The following is a 19,223-nucleotide window of genomic DNA, read 5'->3' as shown; positions in this document are numbered from 1 at the left end:
AATATAAAATTATATATAAACAGAAAGACTGAGATATGATACTGCCAAATGTGACATTTGCATAAAACATTACAAACCAAGACTACAGGTTTCATACTATTTTTCCTGATCCATGCTCAAGAAACTGAAACAGCAACTGATACTTTGTTTTTATTGTGACTTGGCAATGCTCAGGTTGATGACATGAAAGAGCTCATCATCAGAATTGAAGAAACAAAACACCTGGCATGCATGTGGACCGTGGACCCACAAAACTTGTGGGGTATGATGTCTGACAGGTTGTATCTTAGATCTATTAGTGATTATACTCCCCCAATACTACATCTGACTTATGTGTGAGAGACCGGCATGCCACCACATCTGATGGACACTGGCACAGGGTTGAAGCAGCATGGAGTGCCACACTTGCATCTGTTATCCAAGCTAAATTTGCTTTGATGTACAGTCTGGTTAGGACCAATGTTGTTCCAAGAGGTGGCAGCTCTGAGTACTATATTTCAGACACAATATAGCTACATACTTAATCTTGTATTCCTATTATTGTATTGTAGATGTACAATAAGTAAGATTTTATAATTTGCTGTGCTTTCTGGTGTTGCAATTTCAATGGCAAGCAGTGTATATATGGTATTTGCTTTCAAAGGCACACGGCTGATGACATGCATATACAAAGCATTCAGGAGACAAAGTAACCTCACTCTGCACTAGTCTGTCTCCTATCCTCATATATATTCCTGTTCTCATCCAATTCTTCCTCTATTCCTCTTATTTTTCATAACTTTAATTACATTTGTAGCTCAATAGAACCTCCTCTACATTATTTTCCTAATTGCCTCCTTCTTGGCTTCTGTTCTGTCTTGTGTGTGTGTGTGTGTGTGTGTGTGTGTGTGTGTGTGTGTGCACTGCAGAATCCATTAACTATATTTAGACTGCCCTGAAGAAGAGCGCAAGTTTGTAATCTGGACTACCTACATTCAAATCTTGTTTGTGTGTTTATACCTCCACTATATGAATATGACTATCTTTAATCATTCCACTAGTCCATTAGGTAGGAATTTTCTATATGTTTCCTATAATTTTTAATTCTGACTTATTAATTTTACACAAATATTCTATTGGCTGTGCTCTTCTGGAGCTGAAGAAATTTTCATGACGTATCCATCAACTTTACTGTCAAAACCAGTATAGTAACAGCATACAGTGATGATCATCATTCTTATGAATTATACTCTTGCAGGAGGGTCGGGAGTCAACGGGCGAGATGGCCACGAGCCCACGGCGCCAGGCATCACAAGTGTCTGGTGCGGCCATGGCAGCAGGAGTCCGACCTAAGGAGCCACCACCCATGGTTGTGCAAGGAGATTTTAGAAAGGTAAAAGTTCATGGCCAAAGAAGTTGAAAATATTATTTCTAAGAATATATTTGTACTTTTAGCCAACTATAAAGGGCGAAATTGCTAGAAGAATTTGCACCTGGAAACTGTGAATAACACTGAAACACAGAGAAGCTGATATATTTTTTAAAATCATTGTAGTCCAACAGAGAGATAACATGACAAAAAAACAAAGTGATTTGTGTCAATAATAAGTTTTTTAAATTGCACAGAATCCTGTTAACACATTTTGCTTTTCATTTATTTCTGAAGTATGATGATGTTACAGCCCTTAAATAAAGGTACACACATGATTTTTGAAATAAAGAAGCCTGAGAATTAGGAAAAGAGCAGGCCTACACACAAAACCACATGGGTCCTAATAGTATATGGATTGTATGATTAGTAATGTTTCAGATTCATAATGCTCTGCAATTTGCCGTTCAATTACTGTTCTAATTTCATCATTTTAATAAGTTTCTCAGTTTATGGTGAAGCTTTCCATAACCATTTCCTTTTACTGCATTTATTGTATAATGGGTGTATTGATGGATAACTGTCCAAAACCTAATTCACTGTAACAGTTACAGTTCATACAAAAATATTAATTTACTGCCACGTAATTCTTATGCAGAATTCTGGTGAGGGACATTACAAAGACTTTTACCAAGCTGTTACAGACTACTTTACACTGAGTGGCAAGTGCTATTCATAATTCAAACTGCTACATCTCATTTACTTACAGAGCATTACTTGATGCTACTGACAATATTGTTTGATAACTCACCCTCCACTTTCTTTCATTGTTCTATACAGATTCTAGATTGAAGCATATATATTTAAAAAAGTTCATTTCATACTTTTTATACTAACACAATTTTAATTAATGCATAATATAATTAACACACATTTCTTTTTACCTCTCAGTAATAGACTCAAGTGATTTGGGTGGTAGGAAAAGGTATTCACGTAATGTTGTTCAAAATGCCTTGCCTGAAAATTACCTTAAGAGAACCAGCTTTTGAGGGAAACATCCTAGATCTCCAAGTTACAAACAGGACTGAACTTTTTGATGCAGTTGATGCAGGGCAGGAAATTGATGATCGTAACACTGTTGCAGCATCACCAACTACAGGTGTCGGTAAAAATTGTAAGCAATATAGGAACATATCTCTGCTTAGTTAGCACATCAAGAGACAGATATCAGTTTAACTGAGCAGATAATATAAGATATTCACCTCTGGGACTGAAAATATTGAGTATAAATGGACAAAATTCAATAGTTCATACAATATGTCTTAGACTTGTATGTGATGAAGAAAGTTGTGAAAGGTGGGGAAGAGCTACCATAGTTCAACAGTCCAAAAAGAAAGTTCATTCAAAAGAAAAGCAAATATAACCACAGTTTTAATATAGTCAAATCCTTGTTCTTTTTTTCTTTTTTAAAAAAGAAGTGGGGCAGGGGTTGAAATCCAAATGAATGTAATGAATGTATGGAGAGCCATGTGGAATGCATTCAATGAATTCAAAAGTTAAATTCCATCTGCTAATCTGACAAAAAATCCTAGGAAAGTTTTGTCTCACATTAAGGCAATAAACTGATCAAACCCATTTATCCCAACTCTCAGTGACTGTACTGGCACCAAAAAGGAGAATAACAAAGAGAAGCCTGAAATAATAAATACTGTTTTTCAAAATTGTTTCACTGAGGAACATCATACTATGATTTCTCCTGTCAGTTGTTTCACAATCACCAAAATAACATATATTCAGATAAATAACAACACAATAGAAAATAAACAAAACACACTCGACAAAGAAAAGGCAACAGAACCTGATGAGATATCTATATGATTCTACAGGTATAATGCAAAAGAACTTCCTTTTTTTCTAGCAGCAGTTTCACATATGTGGCTGTTGGAATGAACCGTTCAAAGTGATTCAAAAAATTTATATTATGACCTTCATGGGGGCTTAAAATCTCCTCTGCAAGAGTCAACATAGATTCTGTAAACAGCAGTCTTCTGAAACTCAATTTATATTGCTCACTGCACCGGTAGTAGATACCAGCAGTCAAGTTTATGTCATTTTCCTAGCCTTCCAGAAGGCATCTGATACAGTTCTTCATTGTTGCCTAAAAAGAAGATACGAGCAAGTGGCATATCAGTACAGCTTTGTGACTGGATCAGAGAGTCCTTAAGAAACTGAACATGCCATGTCATTCTTAATGGAGAGCAAATATCATGCCTCAAATTATTTTCGAATGTACTGCAAGGCCATAATGTAGAAGCAAAGCATTCCTGTTCAGAATAACATGAATGATCTAGTGGATAATGTTGTTATCTTCATGAGATTTCTCTCATAGTTCATGCTGTTGCAGTGCAAAATACCGTAGTAAAATGTAGATGATTGACACTTGGTCTGGGATGGGCAGCTGACCATGAACATACACAAATGTAATGAATTCTACATAAATAGGCAGAAAATCTTGTACCTGATCAGTTATAAAAATCACTTCATACGTAAGCTCCTAAACATTTAATGGCTCTTACTATTTCCAGTAACTGTAACATTCAAATGTTTGAATTCCATACATGATGGATGGAGCTTCTTCCTCTGACATATAATACTGCCACCCATATTAATGTGAGGTTCTACGTGGAAAAAAAGGCTTTAGCTACAATTCCATTTTCTGTTTACACTATGTAAAATAATTCAAAAAATTGGATAGAAACAGCAGACATTTAAAAAGGCAGTGAAAAGTCTGAGTGATATAATGTGTTACTGTTGATCAATTCACTGTTTAATTTACTGTAGACCATCTCTCATTCCTCTGCCCAAGGTTTCATCACAATTTTCTTTAATAAATAATTCAAGGAATGACTGTAAAATGTTACAAACATTCTAGAAAAAAATAACCCAGATACCATTTTTAATTTATTTTCATTCTTCAACAGCTTTTAGCTTTTCCATAACTTGTTGCATTCTGTTTTCATTAAAAAAGTGACACATAAATGAAATGTCTTTCCTAACAAATTCTGAGTTACTCAGTTTTAAATTCATGCCACTATGCTCTACTGCCTTCAATGCATAATTCAAGTTTTGCAGTGTTTTTCCCAAGTATCCCTAGTTATTTAAGTGTCATCTACATACACCATTACTTTGTTAAATAATGTCTTCCCCTTACACTTCATTGTTAAATAATTTCTTCCCCTAACACTTAATCCATAGCCCATATGCATTAACATAAGAATATAAATTTAGGACCAAATAAAACAAAATAATACTGGTAATGTTGTAAGTCTGCAGATTTTATTAAGGACAACTTACAATTAAATTACAGAAAGTAATAGTTCCTAACTGATCCGATATACACAAAAAAGACTACTGGAGGTGGATATTTCATGATCAATACAGTACTCTGAATGTTTGTGGAATAACTCACCACCTGTGCTGGAGAACACTATTTGTAGGTTCTACTGGGAAACACTCAGCTAAAAACATGTGCTCTCAGTACCTCCACACACCATGTTTGTTCACTGAAAACTCAATGATTGAGTGAATGATGATCAGATGCAGTCCCATATTATGCATACATTCAAATCTGTGTACTAGCTAAATGTCATCAGTAGGTAACAACAAGTCCAGGAGAAAACTAACACAGGGCCTTTGTCAATGGCTTCTCTGTAGAGCTTGCTATAAACATTGGCAGTGCAGAAGCCCTTAAATCTGCTGCAGCTGGTTTTGCACATGACCTAGCACTGACAGATATATCCTTCCATGACACACCTAGTGACCTCCCCAGACATATGCATAATTATACCGAGTGAGCCATCGATACATCCTGTGGGATTACAAAAGGTAACATATACCTTCATGCAGAAATCCCACGAATGCTCGTTCCTCTTTATTGTTCCAGTAACGATATGTTACATCACATGAGGTACCCCACATGGTCCTATTAAATTTCCGTAATATTTTAGCTAATCTTCTTGGTACATCACTTTCTCATTTTACTGTTTCATGTAATTTTCTTGCACCTATATCAACCTTATCACCATTCTTTATACTGATAGCAATGAATTATTATACCTTCTGTGGATCTCTCAATAATTCACAACTCATCTTTTTTTTTTGGAAAAAGGCAAAGAATAAGGCTCATGGGATTTTATCTCCTGTCTGTTTCAATTCAAAATCTCTTGCCAATCCTGGCTCATCTAAAAGCACTGTACAATGCCATGGTAATACACTTTTCAAATCCTGTTGCTCTCCATTAGATATTCTATTTACACATTTAATGTCACCCAATTTTTTTTAACCCTAGGCCCTTGTGCATTATGGTTGCCAACATTCTTAGACAAATACCTAAATTGCAGATCCATTTACTTTTATTCATTCATTTGTATTCATTCATTTCCATCCTTTCTGTAAACAATATCTCAAAATTATCACACCTCTGAATGAAACTGAACATTCATTTATCTACACTTCATAAGCCACCTTATGGTGTGTGGCATAGTGTACTTCTGGCATCACTCTCATTTGTCCCATTCCTTGTTCCATTTGTGAACAATATGTAGCACAAATCAGTGTCAGTAAGCCACTGTATGACCTATAACTTCTCTGATATTCTCACCATCTTCATTTTGTGACACGCATGAGGGAGGAAGTAATATGTTTCCTGAGTCTTTCTGGAATATGTGCTCTCAGGATTTCAGCACTGAATGTCTCTGTGATACACAAAATCTCCGTAGAGTCTACTGCTTGATTTTGTTGAGCATCTCCATAATGCTCTTCATTCTTGCTAAACGTCTCTGGGACAAAACACACTGCTCTTCACTGCATCATGTCTGCCTGCACATATTTGACCTGATAAGAATCCAAGACTGAGGATGAATACTCAAGAGTTGGTGAAATGAAGGTTTTGTAAGTAACCTTCTTCGTGACTAGACTAAACGTCCTGACAATTCTGGTGCATCTTACTCTGACATTGACCTTTCCTGCATTTAGTTGTGTGAGAATGTTTCACTTTGGGCTACTCTGAACAGTTACTCCTGAGTGTTTTATGCGCGTTACTGTTTCCAGTGATTTAACACCACTACCAACATTAGACAGTAAAGGATCTCTTCATCTATTAATACTCAATACATTACATTAATTTACATTCAAAATCAACTGCAAGCCCCTGCACCAATCCTCAATCTGGCACATGGCTTTCTGAATGTTGCTACAGTCTTCTAGTGTTGCAACCTTCCTATAAAGAAGAACATCATCCATGAAGTGAGCCCTAGAACTACCAACATTATCCTCTAGATGATTTGTATATATATTGTGAACTTTAGCAGTCCTTTGACACTCCCATGGGGAACACTGAAAATTACTTTTATATCTATTGATTTTGTCCCATTAAGAATGACATGTTGAGTTCTCTAGAAACTGATTGGTTATGTGACTTCCTTAGGCTCTTGATTCAGTCAGTCTCAAAACCATTCTCTTGCTACAGCATACCTATTCTGTTCACTTTACACTCCTTTCTTTGTTGTGGTCCTACATTTCTAATTATAAGAACTATTCTCTTTCCTTTCAATTCTTGATATGTAATTTAGAAATTTGCTAATGTTTTTTTCTGGGTGCAGGAAACAACAGCTACTGTCATAATTTATTATCTAATTGCAAGATTATTGACACAATGTTTAATCCATGCTCTTTTCATGATGCAGGATTGGCCAAATTACTTAGTTTAAGATTTCTGTAACCATAACTTTTTCCTCCCTAAAATTCACTCAGAACACATTATTGCTCATTGTTTGGCCAACATTCTTCCAAAAATATGCCCTTAAACAACATATATTACTTTCTTGTATAGGAGGACGTGATATTAGAGGCCCATCTGTACACATCTCCCTTAAATAACCTTTGACAAACGAGATTGCCCATTGTTCAGGCCAGGTGCTTGACAAAATAATAAACTCCCTTATAACAGCTATAGAATGCTCAAAATGACTGAAATTTTTGCTTTTAATAAAAGTAATCCCAGCTGAAATAGTTCATGCACTAGGAGATACATTCCAAACTTTACTTTCAGATACAAGTAATTTCAGTTTTGGGCCGCCCAGTTAGCTGTGTGGTCTAACGTGCGGCTTTTCGGATTTGGAAGGAGCGCCTGGTCCCCAGCATGAATCTGCCGGCGGACTAGTGTCGAGGTCCAGTGAGTCGGCCAATCTGTGGATGGTTGTTAGGCAGTTTTCCATCTGCCTCGGTGAATACACGCTGGTTCCCCATATTCCACCTCAGCTACACTATGTCAGCGATTGCTGTGCAGACAAAGTTCTCCACGTACACATACACCACCATTCCTCTACCACGCAAACATAGGGGTTACACTTGTCTGGTGTGAGACGTTCCCTGGGTGGGGGGGGTGGGGGAGGGGGGTCCACCGGGGGCCAAACCCCACAATAACCCTGAAAGAGTGGTTCGGTGTGGGGTGGCTGAGGGGTGAAGTGGACTGCGGTAGTAGTCGTGGGATTGTGGACCACTGCGGCTGTGGTGGGGACGGAGCCTCTCCATCATTTCTTGGCCCCCGGTTAACATACAATACAATTTCAGTTTAGAGCTTTAGCAATTTTCTCAGCCCTTTCAGTCACAATTTGCACATATTCACCTCTGCCTTTTAATTATCTTTCTTTATTTTACCACATAAGTGAGATTGAACTTGCCCAATTTTGGCTTCCAAATCAAATTTATTTTTCAAACAATCTGTTCTTATTTCCTGAGTTAATTTGGCATAAAAGAGCAACAATCTACATTCATTTCTTATAACTAGTATCTACATTTTGTGCCCTTGGCAGACATCCACCACTGACTAAAATTATATTAGGTTCAAAATTTCTAATTAAATTTTGTATCTCGCTTTCCAAACAGTTTATTGATATTTCTAACTTGCTTTCCAAACAGTTTTTTGATAAACTGATTTTATCATGAACACCACAACTGATTTCATTTATTTTCTGGTTTATTTAATACTTTCAAGATGGCTCTCAAGCCTCACTCATGGAGTGGCATAGCAAATGCTCGAGTGAGACTTGGATGCCATCTTGAAAGATTAAAACTATTGACATTTTTAATTAGTTTCTTTGAAATTATTAATATTTTGACTGTTTGTTTTGTTCTTGGGTGTCCAGCCACATGCACTCATTTATGTAATGTGATATTTTGACAGCGTATCTTGCCATCATCTTTGGTGACACTTCCTTCTTTATGCTTTTATTTCTCTCCACCCATTCCCCCAGGACCCAGTCACACTCTGTGTCAGGTGGAGTCGTGGAGGATGCAATTGCTGAATGCTGAGTGGCAACTCAGTACTTCTGCTGCCCCCGTTGGGTGCAGAAGTCACTCTCAGCAGTCGTTGTGACTTCAGATGGCTGAATGTTGGGTCCCATGCTTTACTGACAGTACATCCTCAGCCTTTTGATGATGTCATTGGCCACTCATGTTTCAATAGCCTCCTTTAGAATGCAGTCCCAAAATGATGAGGTCTGTATCAACACTTCTGTTTCTACATGTTTTTCACAGCATCCCATAGCCATGTAATGTTCTACAACCACAGATTTTGTGGGTTGCTTAAGATTGGTGCATCTCCTGTGTCCCTTGCACCTTTCTTCGATTGTCTGTATAGTCTGCCCGATATATGCCTTAATGCATTTGCATGGAATTTGGTAGACTGGTCTCTCTCATTTCACCCTTCAAAGTATTACAGTTTTGATTGGTTTCACTACTTAGTTTGTGTAACATTCTTAAAAATACTATTAACTCAATATTACTACTACTAGCAGTGGGTACTCATTTAATATATCTTTTACTGTCAAGTTCTAGCTTAAGACTTTTGCGCTATTCTATGCTCCCCACATTATTATGCTGAAGTGGAGTTACTGATATCATTAAAGGATTTCGAATGTGATTCAGTTCATTACACACTGACCAAACTACACTCCCTGGCAAAAAAAGTGAAACATCTAGAAGATGTGGTCATATGTCAATGTAACTTCATACATGTTGTAGGGGTACCATTATCAGTGCCCTTACTGATAATCAGTTACACCTACATCCAGGGAATCCTATATTTTTGACCGCCTAGAAGGTTCCAGAAGGAACAGTTTCACATTAACAGGTAGAAGTACTCATTAGTTCGAGGAAGGTAGAGCAGATATGAGGGAGACAGTCAAATGTTGGATGTTGGATGAGTGGCTGAATGTGGCAGTCATGAGCAGTTCCCTTGCCAGCAAAAGTATATGTCAATGGAGAAATAAGAGTTTGATTAAGATTCTGAGGAGGACCATGAGTAGAGGAAGTATTTGTGGTAAACATGGAAGAAGATTTTACATTTTTAAGTGAGGCATCAAAACCTATAAGTATATAAGGGGATCACGTGATATTACATGAGCCTCAACCATATGTAATTGCCCCCTATTTATTTTAATGTTTATTTTCAGAAACTGAACTATTTATTTGGCAATTGTATGAATAAAAGGGGATGGTGATTACATTCTGATATGTAGACAGCCATTGAAGTCTACCACATGCTGAAAACAACCTACCCACTGCTTCCTATTCTTATAGGGATCTATATTTAATGATATTACCAAAACAATAAAAATCATTCAGCTGAAACACAGTTTATTATTCTTAAGACAAGAAAATAATCCCTAGTCTGTCTCACACAACTCACAGCACTCATCCTGTCTAGTCCTGTCTAGCCACAATGAAAAGATTCACCTTGCAAATATTACTTCAAAAAATTTAAGCATCTCTTTAGCTCACACACTAAATAATTTGACTTCTTCTGGTAACCAATAATGATGACAGAACATTTAAACTTTGATGTAGCATCAGAGGCTGCCCCCAACGTAATATTCAATGGTTTTTTCCACAAAACCTCTTCGATGCTTGCTCTACGTGTGGTACTTCTCAGAATATTGATCAAACTCATATTTCTTTGGTAACTTAAACTTCCAACACTGAACCATCTTTCCCACATCTGCTAAAGTGCACATGATGTAATAGGTGACTGCCCACCTGTTAGTGTGAAAGTGGTCCTTCTGGAACCTTCTAGAAGGCCAATGATATAGTATTCACCAGCAGTAGATGGTTGTGATCAGTTATTAGTAAGGGTATCGATAACAGTACCCTTACATTGTATATATCAACAGTGGGTACATAAATGATTTGAGTCATATTTTGTGTCATGTCCTAAAGAGCCATGACAATTAATTTGCTTCAGGTAGCAAAAGTAAATTAACTTCATTTATACTCTCAAACTGAATGCAACACAGTTATTCAGATGTCAATCTGCACTACTTGTTTCCAATGCATCAGTAGTCACTGATGTTGTACTGGAGTTCTTGCAAGGGTGATATTGGTATTGCCTTACCAATGATGCGGTCATGCTTGAGGATGGTCCAGAAGAGAGGTTCCAGCACAGCAAAAGCTTGGAACCAGTCATAAATAGCTTGGCTGTTGCAGGTGATGTGTATAATGGGCCTCAAATGTATCTGGTATAATCCAGAGCAACGGTGAGTGGCACACTCACAAGTCATGGGTGAAGACGACATCAGGCCCAGTATGGTGAACTCGGTGAGACTCAGAGTGAACATTTGAACAAAGCTCAGTGTGTACAGCTACACTGGGGCAAAGGGAGCTCCAATTGTGGCAACAGCAGGATGGCATATGACCTGGAGTGACTCTTGAAGTGAAGTGGTGCAGAGTGGCTCGGCAGAGTCCTCCATAGGTGCCCGACAGAAGGATACTGCCATGATGTTTAGTGAGCACGTGATCTGCAGAGGAAGAATCATTGCCTACAGTGTTAGCACTGATTTCAGCAACTATGATGACACTAGCAGCAAAATTGGGACCATGTGTTAACCATTGTGGCTGCAGAAGGTGCAATTGTCAACAAGTTGGTGTGCTTATGTTATTGTCATGCTGTTTTTCTGTGCCCTCCCACAGTGGTGTGTCCAGTGGCTGGAGAAGTGACAGGCTGCATTTTTGTCTGCAATAGTTGGATCCCAGGCAGATAAACTATCAATTCCCTCTGAAGAACAGGTGGCAAAGCCAGCTTGGATGTTCTGCGGCTGCTGCCAGGAGGTGTCCTAGAACTGGTGACCTGGTGGCAGTGGCAGCAGGCATTGGCAGCCAATGGGTTGTGAAGTTGGACCATTGGTGGCAGCCCAAGACATGATGATGTGGATAGGCTGGCAATGCTTCCAGTGTGGTGCTGATGTGGCCAACAGGAAAGGCAACCACAGTTGGGAACCTAAAAACCAACAGATGGGCAGGGCTATCATTGAGCCTCTTGGCAACATGGTAATGGGACCAGGTAAGGGCCAGGGTTGTGCATCAGAACTTCCATGAACATCTCACTACATGCCCAGTAAAGTGGACAGCAGAAGAGATGTAACAGGAATGATGAATGAACCAAGGGCAGTACAGCAGAAGGCAAAAAAATCAGGAATGGAAGAAGGAAGTGATACAGAAAATGAAAAAGTGATACAGAAAATGAAAAAGTGATACAGAAAAAAGGACACAAAAGTAATATCAAGAGGAGCCATGCCAGCAGAGGAGGAGGTCATGCCAGCAACGAAGGGGTTGTGATGCCGCAGAGGTGGTGGCAGTGGGGCCAGCTGCAGTGAGCAGTGTGATAACAGCTGCAGCCAGAGTCTTGTTGAAACCCACAATTGGTGTAAGGGGTAGTGGAGAAGAAAGCACCTCTGCAAGTGTCCAACATGACACCAATGCATCAACACAGCAGGTTGCAAAGGAACTGTCAACAAGAGGCCTGGTGTTGACAGGACCAGCAGTGACAGGCAAAAGGTGGGTGCGACATCAACAGGATGCTGATGGGCTTGGCTGGATAGTGATGGCACAGTTGGACATGGGCAAGCTACCAACTGATTCAACCAGATGGGTAAAGGGCCAGAAGGAAGTAGGCAGGGAGTCAACGGGCTCTACTGGATGATGATGCCCTGATGGGACATCAGGAGGGTGCTAATGGGCTTTGCTGGAAACAGCGGCAGTGGCATCAAGCTGTGCTGATTCAGTTGGAAGCAGCAAGGCCTTAAAGAAATAAGATACACATATGTAAAGGGAAAAAAATCATTGACTGTCCTAGGTAGTGCCCTGAGATGGTTAGCTACAATGGACAATTACACGAAGTATAAAAAAGTCTTAACAGTCACTGGTGGGATGAAATCTACTCCTTATTTCCAAGTTTTGTTATGTGGCCAAGAGAGCCATGCCAGTTGATGTGTCCCAGGTAGCAGGACTAACTTTTTTTCCACTATTAAACTGAATACAACAACACAGTTATTTGAATGTGAATCTGTACCACTTGGTCCCAACACACTGATAGTCACTGACATTGCACTGACAGAGTTCTTATGAAGGTGATGTCAGTGCAACCATATTGGTGGCAAATGGTCATGTTCAAGGACAGTCCAAGAGAGAGGTCCCTGTGAGGCAGAAGCTTGTAGGGTCAGATATAGCTTGACTGCTGTGGACAGTCAGAGAGATGGCTCCATTGGACAGGCAAAGGATGCAATTGGTGTAATTCAGGAGTGACATGAGCTGTGCACTGACAAGCCATAGGTGCAGCCAAAGTTGGGCTCAGTATGGTGAACTTGGACGAGACCTGGAGTTAAGATTTGGATGAGGCTCAGAGCATATGTTTGCACTGGGCTGAAGAGAGCTCCATTTGAGGGACTGGCAGAATGCTGTCAGCACTTGGCCCAGGGCAATCCTCAGTGTGAACTGGTGCAGAGCAGCTGGGTGGCGACCTTAATAGCTGCCCAGGGGAAGGATATTGACATGACATTTAGTGGGAACATGATCTGGAAAGGAAGGATCAGTGTCCACAATAGCAATGCTGATTGTGGCAACTCTGGTGCTACTAGTGTCAAAGCTGTCATCATGTGTTACCACTGCAGCTGCGGGAGATGCAGTTAACAACTCATTGTGCTTTTAATATTGTTGTGCTTTTTCTTGCGATCGTCCACAGTTGTGCTGCCAGCAGCCAGAGAGGCAGCAGCGCACAGTGCACACTTCTGGGAGCATTAGTTGGATCCCAGAAGGATACAAGAAGTTGTAATTATCTGTGGTGAGGTATAATGGCCACCAGAGTTCATTAGCATTGTTCACATTTAGTGTTGTTACCAGGCCTGGCAGGGCAATAAGAGAAATGAACAGTGTCAGCTGTTGAGTGATAACTCAAAGGATACAGAGATGGTGTGTAATTGTGTGAGATAGCATTCACAGTACCTGACAGAGTCTGAAATAGACCCCATCGTGGGTCTCCATTTCGCTGGATGGTCAGATCATGCAATGTACAGGTTTGTGGAATATGCAGATGTGACAGTGACATGATATTGGACTGCATGGGAACATGAAGGCAACCATACTTGTTGTCAAGGTTTTGGTCAACCATGTTTGACCCTCACAAGTGAGGATCGCCACAACTGCACACCATGCACAACATAATTGTGTTGCATCTGCACCTGCCATTTGAGAACAAGCACTGGACTCCCAACAACATTCTATGTCATCCCGTCTCAGTGGTCAGAGGACAGTAGGGGCCAGATTAGGCAATTGCAGTCCCATTAACACCACAACAAAAACAATTGCATCTGGAGTGGTGCTGTGACCAGAAAGCATGGACTGCTGATGAATGGTGTCATGTTGTGTTCAGTGATGAATTGCACTTCTGAACTACCATGAATGACCACCATTGGCGAATATGACAATGATATTCAGAGAGGTCCCATTATTCCAGTATTTTAGGGAAGCAAATTGTGTTACTTTTGGCATTATTGTGTGGGAGTCCATGCCACAGCTAGTAGTGACTGACGGAACTCAGATGACAGAAAGGTATGTCACAGGCACCATGTGTCATCATGTGTTACCTCTCATTCAACAGTGTCATGGTGTTGGTTTTAACAGGTCAGTGCTCATCCACACATAGCACATGTCTCTATGGATTGTCTGCATGTTGTTGAGGTACTCCTGTGGCTAGCAAGATCTCCATGTCTGTCCCCAATAGGACATGGGTGGGACCAGTTCAGAAGACAACATTAACTTCATCCCACAGCCAGTATCCAGAACATCAAGGACCAGTAGCAACAGTTGTGGGCCAGCTTGCCTCAGGAAAGGATACAATAGCTATATGACACCATTCCAACTGAATCATTGCATGCATCCTAGCCAGAACTGCTGCACCATCATACTGATAAGTGTGCTCATACTGTCCAGTTCTTTGTAATTTTGACATGATTTTGTAATCTCTGGGCTTAAGAATTCGTGTTTTGCAACCATAAATAAGACAGAAAACACTAGTGTTTCAACAAGTTGGACCTTTGAGGTGTTCTTTATTACTCTGTTCTGCTAGATCTTGGTGGACTTCATCATGGTCATGAGATTTGATTCCGTTTCCTCCTTACCTTCTGGGTGCTTCGCTTTTTTTGTCAGGCTGTGTAATATGACTGTCATTAAATTTTTGACAGTTTGCTGTTTCCCACTTCATTTTATTGTGTACTGGTTCCTGTGCAACACTATTAACCAAGTTGTTCCTGTCTTTTATTTCACTCATATTCAAAGACAATGTTTAACTGTTTACCATAGAGAATAGTAAATTGTACCTCAAAACACTGGCCCACAATGTAAAAAAAAAGTTGCAATGTGTATTTCCATCAGAGTGGTCCCAGTTATCCAGGTTTCTTTGATAGAAATGTTCACTTAACTGCATTTTGTAACTTAGTTGTTCATTGTACATGTCCTTCATCACCATCATCATTGTCACCATCATTCTCATTATCATCATCTTCATCATAAGACATTGTGCTCATTGCTGAACATCGTGACCCAATGAATGATGTGTCGCCATCCTGACAGGCTTCAAGCTTCTCTTAGAGCCTGCTAAAGAGACAGATCAGAGATCGTCTTGATTTGATCTAAGATCTGTTCACTGCTCTTCCTATCAGTCTCTTGCCCTCAGTCCTCCCTTCCCTGATTGTTTTGTCTAGGTTTTCTCCATCTCTTTTCACAATATGGTCAAAGAAATGGAGAATTTTTGATTGACATGAGAAGAAAGGTGCCTGGAAATAATAAGTTGCTCAATAATGGACACATTTGTTCTTCGTTCAGTCCATTTTATGTGTAGCATCCTGTGCCAGCATCAAAGCTCAAATGCATCAATACACTTCTTGTCTCTGGCCTTAAGAATTCATGTTTTGCAGCCATAAAGAAGACAGAAAACACTAGTGTTTCAACAAGTTGGACCTTTGAGGTGTTCTTTATTACTCTGTTCTGCTAGATCTTGGTGGGCTTCATCATGGCCACTTGCCCTAGCATGATCAGTCCTCTGGTCTCATCCTTCCCATGTTGCAAGTGGTCAACCCAAGATAAATGAAAGAATGCATGATTTCAATTCCTTTAATTTGACCTGTGAGTTGAACCTGTGCTCCTCGATCAGTTGACTTACTGCGGCTGAGGTCCAATCCATATGACAGACTAATATCCTTTACCTTTGTTAGTAGCTTAGTAAGTTCATCTTCACTGCTGGCTAAAGGCATTGTGTCATCAGCAAATTAGATGTTGTTAATACTTTTATCACCAATTGAGATGTCTTCCTAATTATATGTTCTACATGGATGTTGTACAGTTGGGGGGACAGAACACAACCCTGTGTGACACATTTTGGTACATTGAAGAAATCAAACATCTTATCAGTGCTTCTTATCAGTGCTGTCAAGTGTGGTGGGACAATGAAAAACAGGATTATGACTTGCAGTTCTATGAAATGTTTTACTGAATAAGTTTGAGTTCAGACGTGCTTACAAAAGACCCTACAGACATACGTAAAACTTAGGAGACACACACAAAACTTAGGAGACATGAAATGTGTATGAAACAATTAGGTGAAACATGTATGAGTAATAATAAAATAAAAGTTCAGTTGTAAGATATGTGTAATAGTCTTTCTTATCTGGAAGATATACAGGATCAAAGCAACAACTGAGGAAGATTGGCTCCAAATATTAATAGCACAGTATTATGTTTTTATGTAAACAATTAAATCAGAAAATTTAAGTAACTACCAAATTATTGTATGTAGGGAATAGCTAAGATGTGTTTATAAATAGTGAACAGTATTTTTAAATCATTATAGGCCAGTGTTTCAACAGAAGTTTGTCGGTGGGGTTCAAATATTTATAGCACACGGTACTATGAAATTTTACGTATCAACATGTGAGTGCTGGGAGCTTATTGGAAAAAATAAAAGTAAATTGAGAGTTACAGAAATGGACTATCTCTAAAGATTGTGTAGAACATCTCAGTGAGACTATGTAAGAAATACAACAACTGAGGAAATGACCCAGACATCAGAAAGCGTCACAGATAGAACAGAAGATCAGCAGCTTGCCTATTATTGTCATACAATACAAATGACAGATGACAGTTGGCTACAGAAAACCTTGATGTACCACTCTCAGGGAAGAAGGAGGAGAGGAAGTTGCCTTGTTAGATGGGGTAAAAGAGGTCATGAGAAAAAGAAAAATGTGGAATGCAGTGACAGCTGTAGTGACCCCAAAGAAGAGAGAATTTCTACTGTGAAATGGAATTTCCTCGGTAAAACTAAGTACACCCCTAGAACCAGCAAAACGTAAATTGCTGTTTGACTAACAAGAATTTTTAATTTTGGTATTTACCATGCTTTTTCTGAAATTAAATTGGAAATTTAAAAAAATAGAATTTACTTAATCTGGAAGTCATGTCAGAGCAAATGGAGATGCACTGAACATGTATTGTGGTCATAGTTGTAAAACTACCGTAAACAGTCATAAGTAAGCATAGACTATGGTATAGTTTCCCTAGTAGCCTTGGGCAGTTAAGTTCATAACCACATTACCTGTATGTTAGGTATGTTGCATACCTGTTGGGTGTTACCTCATTTCAGTCACTTTGATTGTGTATGTGATTAATGTCATACTATATATTTCACTAGAAATTGGAATGATCAAAAAATTGAGTGAATGTACGTAAAGGGTTACATAACCTACAGAACATTTTTGTTCTACATAATATCCTCCTGTCTGTTACTTAAAAATAAAGAGCATTTATAGTAAGATTGAAATTGTCAGTGTTCAATGCAGGTTTTATTCAAAAATTATTGATTTGTAACATGAAACAGATGGGTTTTGGAGTAAAGGTAAAATCAATGCAGATGTATCATACAGCACTAGAAAATGCAATTACTTAAAATGGGGGGGGGGGGGGGGGGAGTGGGGGCAATTAAAGAAAGACTACAAAACACAAACATATCAAACATTAATTCAATACTTCAGGGAGCTTATATAAAACATGTTTCTGTTATTCATAAACAACTATCACACGTAGCAATAATAACAAGACACCCTTGCTTTTGATCATGATGAAGAATGTTCTTTTGAGTATAAAATACAACAATAATTATATAGATTTCTTTTGTTTATGCATGTAAACTGTACTTGCATCAAAAGTAATTGCTTACATAAAAATGCAGAAGCTATGCCATCAACTAATTTTTATTACTTATAAAATGCAATTTATATTTTCTAAGTACATAAGATACACAATGGACTAACACTGAACAATGTGTGGTTGTAATTATGGGTCAAACAAATAAACAAAGAAAAAGCAAAGAGAAGTCTTCGGCTCCCACTTTCTCTCTCACACAGTCATTAATGTTTCTTTGCCTACCAATACTACTGGTAATCCTGCCATTTCCTATGTCATTTATGTACTGTGCCAAAACTACTAAACCATAGTTTTGGTAGAGCGCAACTAACTGTAATTAACAAAATTTTAAATTTTATGGGAAGTTCAATTTTCTGGAGTATCACATTAGTTCACTGATACTGAGGTACAAAATTCAGCTATTTTACAGTGTTCAAATACGTTCCATCATAAGATGAAGTGATACACAGTGTGTGTACACAGCCTGTGGGAAAAAATCTCAAAAAGGAAGCAGGTTAATCTAGTGCTGGAGTAGTTTTAAAAATTAGGAAGATGTGACTTACCAATGCCCAGCTCAGAGAAAATAAATGTTATCGTGGCTCACCCTGCACATGTCATGTTACATCAGGGGTTGTGTCCATAGTAAGGAAATTATAGATTTGGTAGAATTAAGACATAGATTTTGGAAGATTGTAGCATAAATGCTTGTGAACATAAATACACACCAAGTAATTCTGAAGAGATTACATATTCTGAAAATCAGTAAGAGTGTCTAGATAGAAGTTTATCAAACTTTCAAGTATCACATACTGAAAATCTTTTTGGCTGATATTTGTTATGACAGAAATCTATGTATCTCATATTACAGTAAATTATATTCGGTTTTCCCTTTAATGTAGTGAATGTTACACAAACATATTGTATTGCTTAATGAGTATCAAAGTGGAAATGTGAATATGAAAATCATAAGCATTTAAGTGTCAAGTGTTTGAGCAGTCAGTATTGAAATATTGAATCAAATGTGGAAACATTAGGCAAAGGCAGGAAAGAAATTCAAAATTCTACTGTCAGATAATGGCTATGCTGCTTTCTAGTGACAATATAGAATAGAATATTGTACCTACTCATATTGTAAAAAACATGTAAATGTGTGCTGGACTGTGACTCAAACTCAAATCTTTGTCTTCCATGGACAAGTGCTCTACCAGCTGAGGTACCCAAGCATGACTCTCAACCCATCCTTATGGCTTTACTTCCACCAGTACCTCATCTCCTTCCATCTTAACTTCACAGAACTTCTCCTGTGAAGCTT

General features: G+C 38.7%; 1 protein-coding gene across 1 annotated transcript in view; it reads left to right on the top strand.

Annotated features, from left to right (window-relative positions):
* Window positions 1–267: 267 nt before the first annotated feature.
* LOC124556249 (rho GTPase-activating protein 100F) overlaps window positions 268–19,223 on the top strand; it is a 280,318-nt gene continuing 261,362 nt past the window's right edge. The window contains exons 1-2 of the mRNA XM_047130237.1: window positions 268–333; window positions 1,238–1,372. Coding sequence (XP_046986193.1) covers window positions 268–333; window positions 1,238–1,372 — 201 coding nt within the window. The remainder of the gene's footprint in view (window positions 334–1,237; window positions 1,373–19,223) is intronic.

This window comes from Schistocerca americana, chromosome X (assembly GCF_021461395.2).
Source record: "Schistocerca americana isolate TAMUIC-IGC-003095 chromosome X, iqSchAmer2.1, whole genome shotgun sequence".
NCBI lineage: Eukaryota > Metazoa > Arthropoda > Insecta > Orthoptera > Acrididae > Schistocerca > Schistocerca americana.
This window is presented reverse-complemented; position numbering and strand designations above follow the sequence as displayed.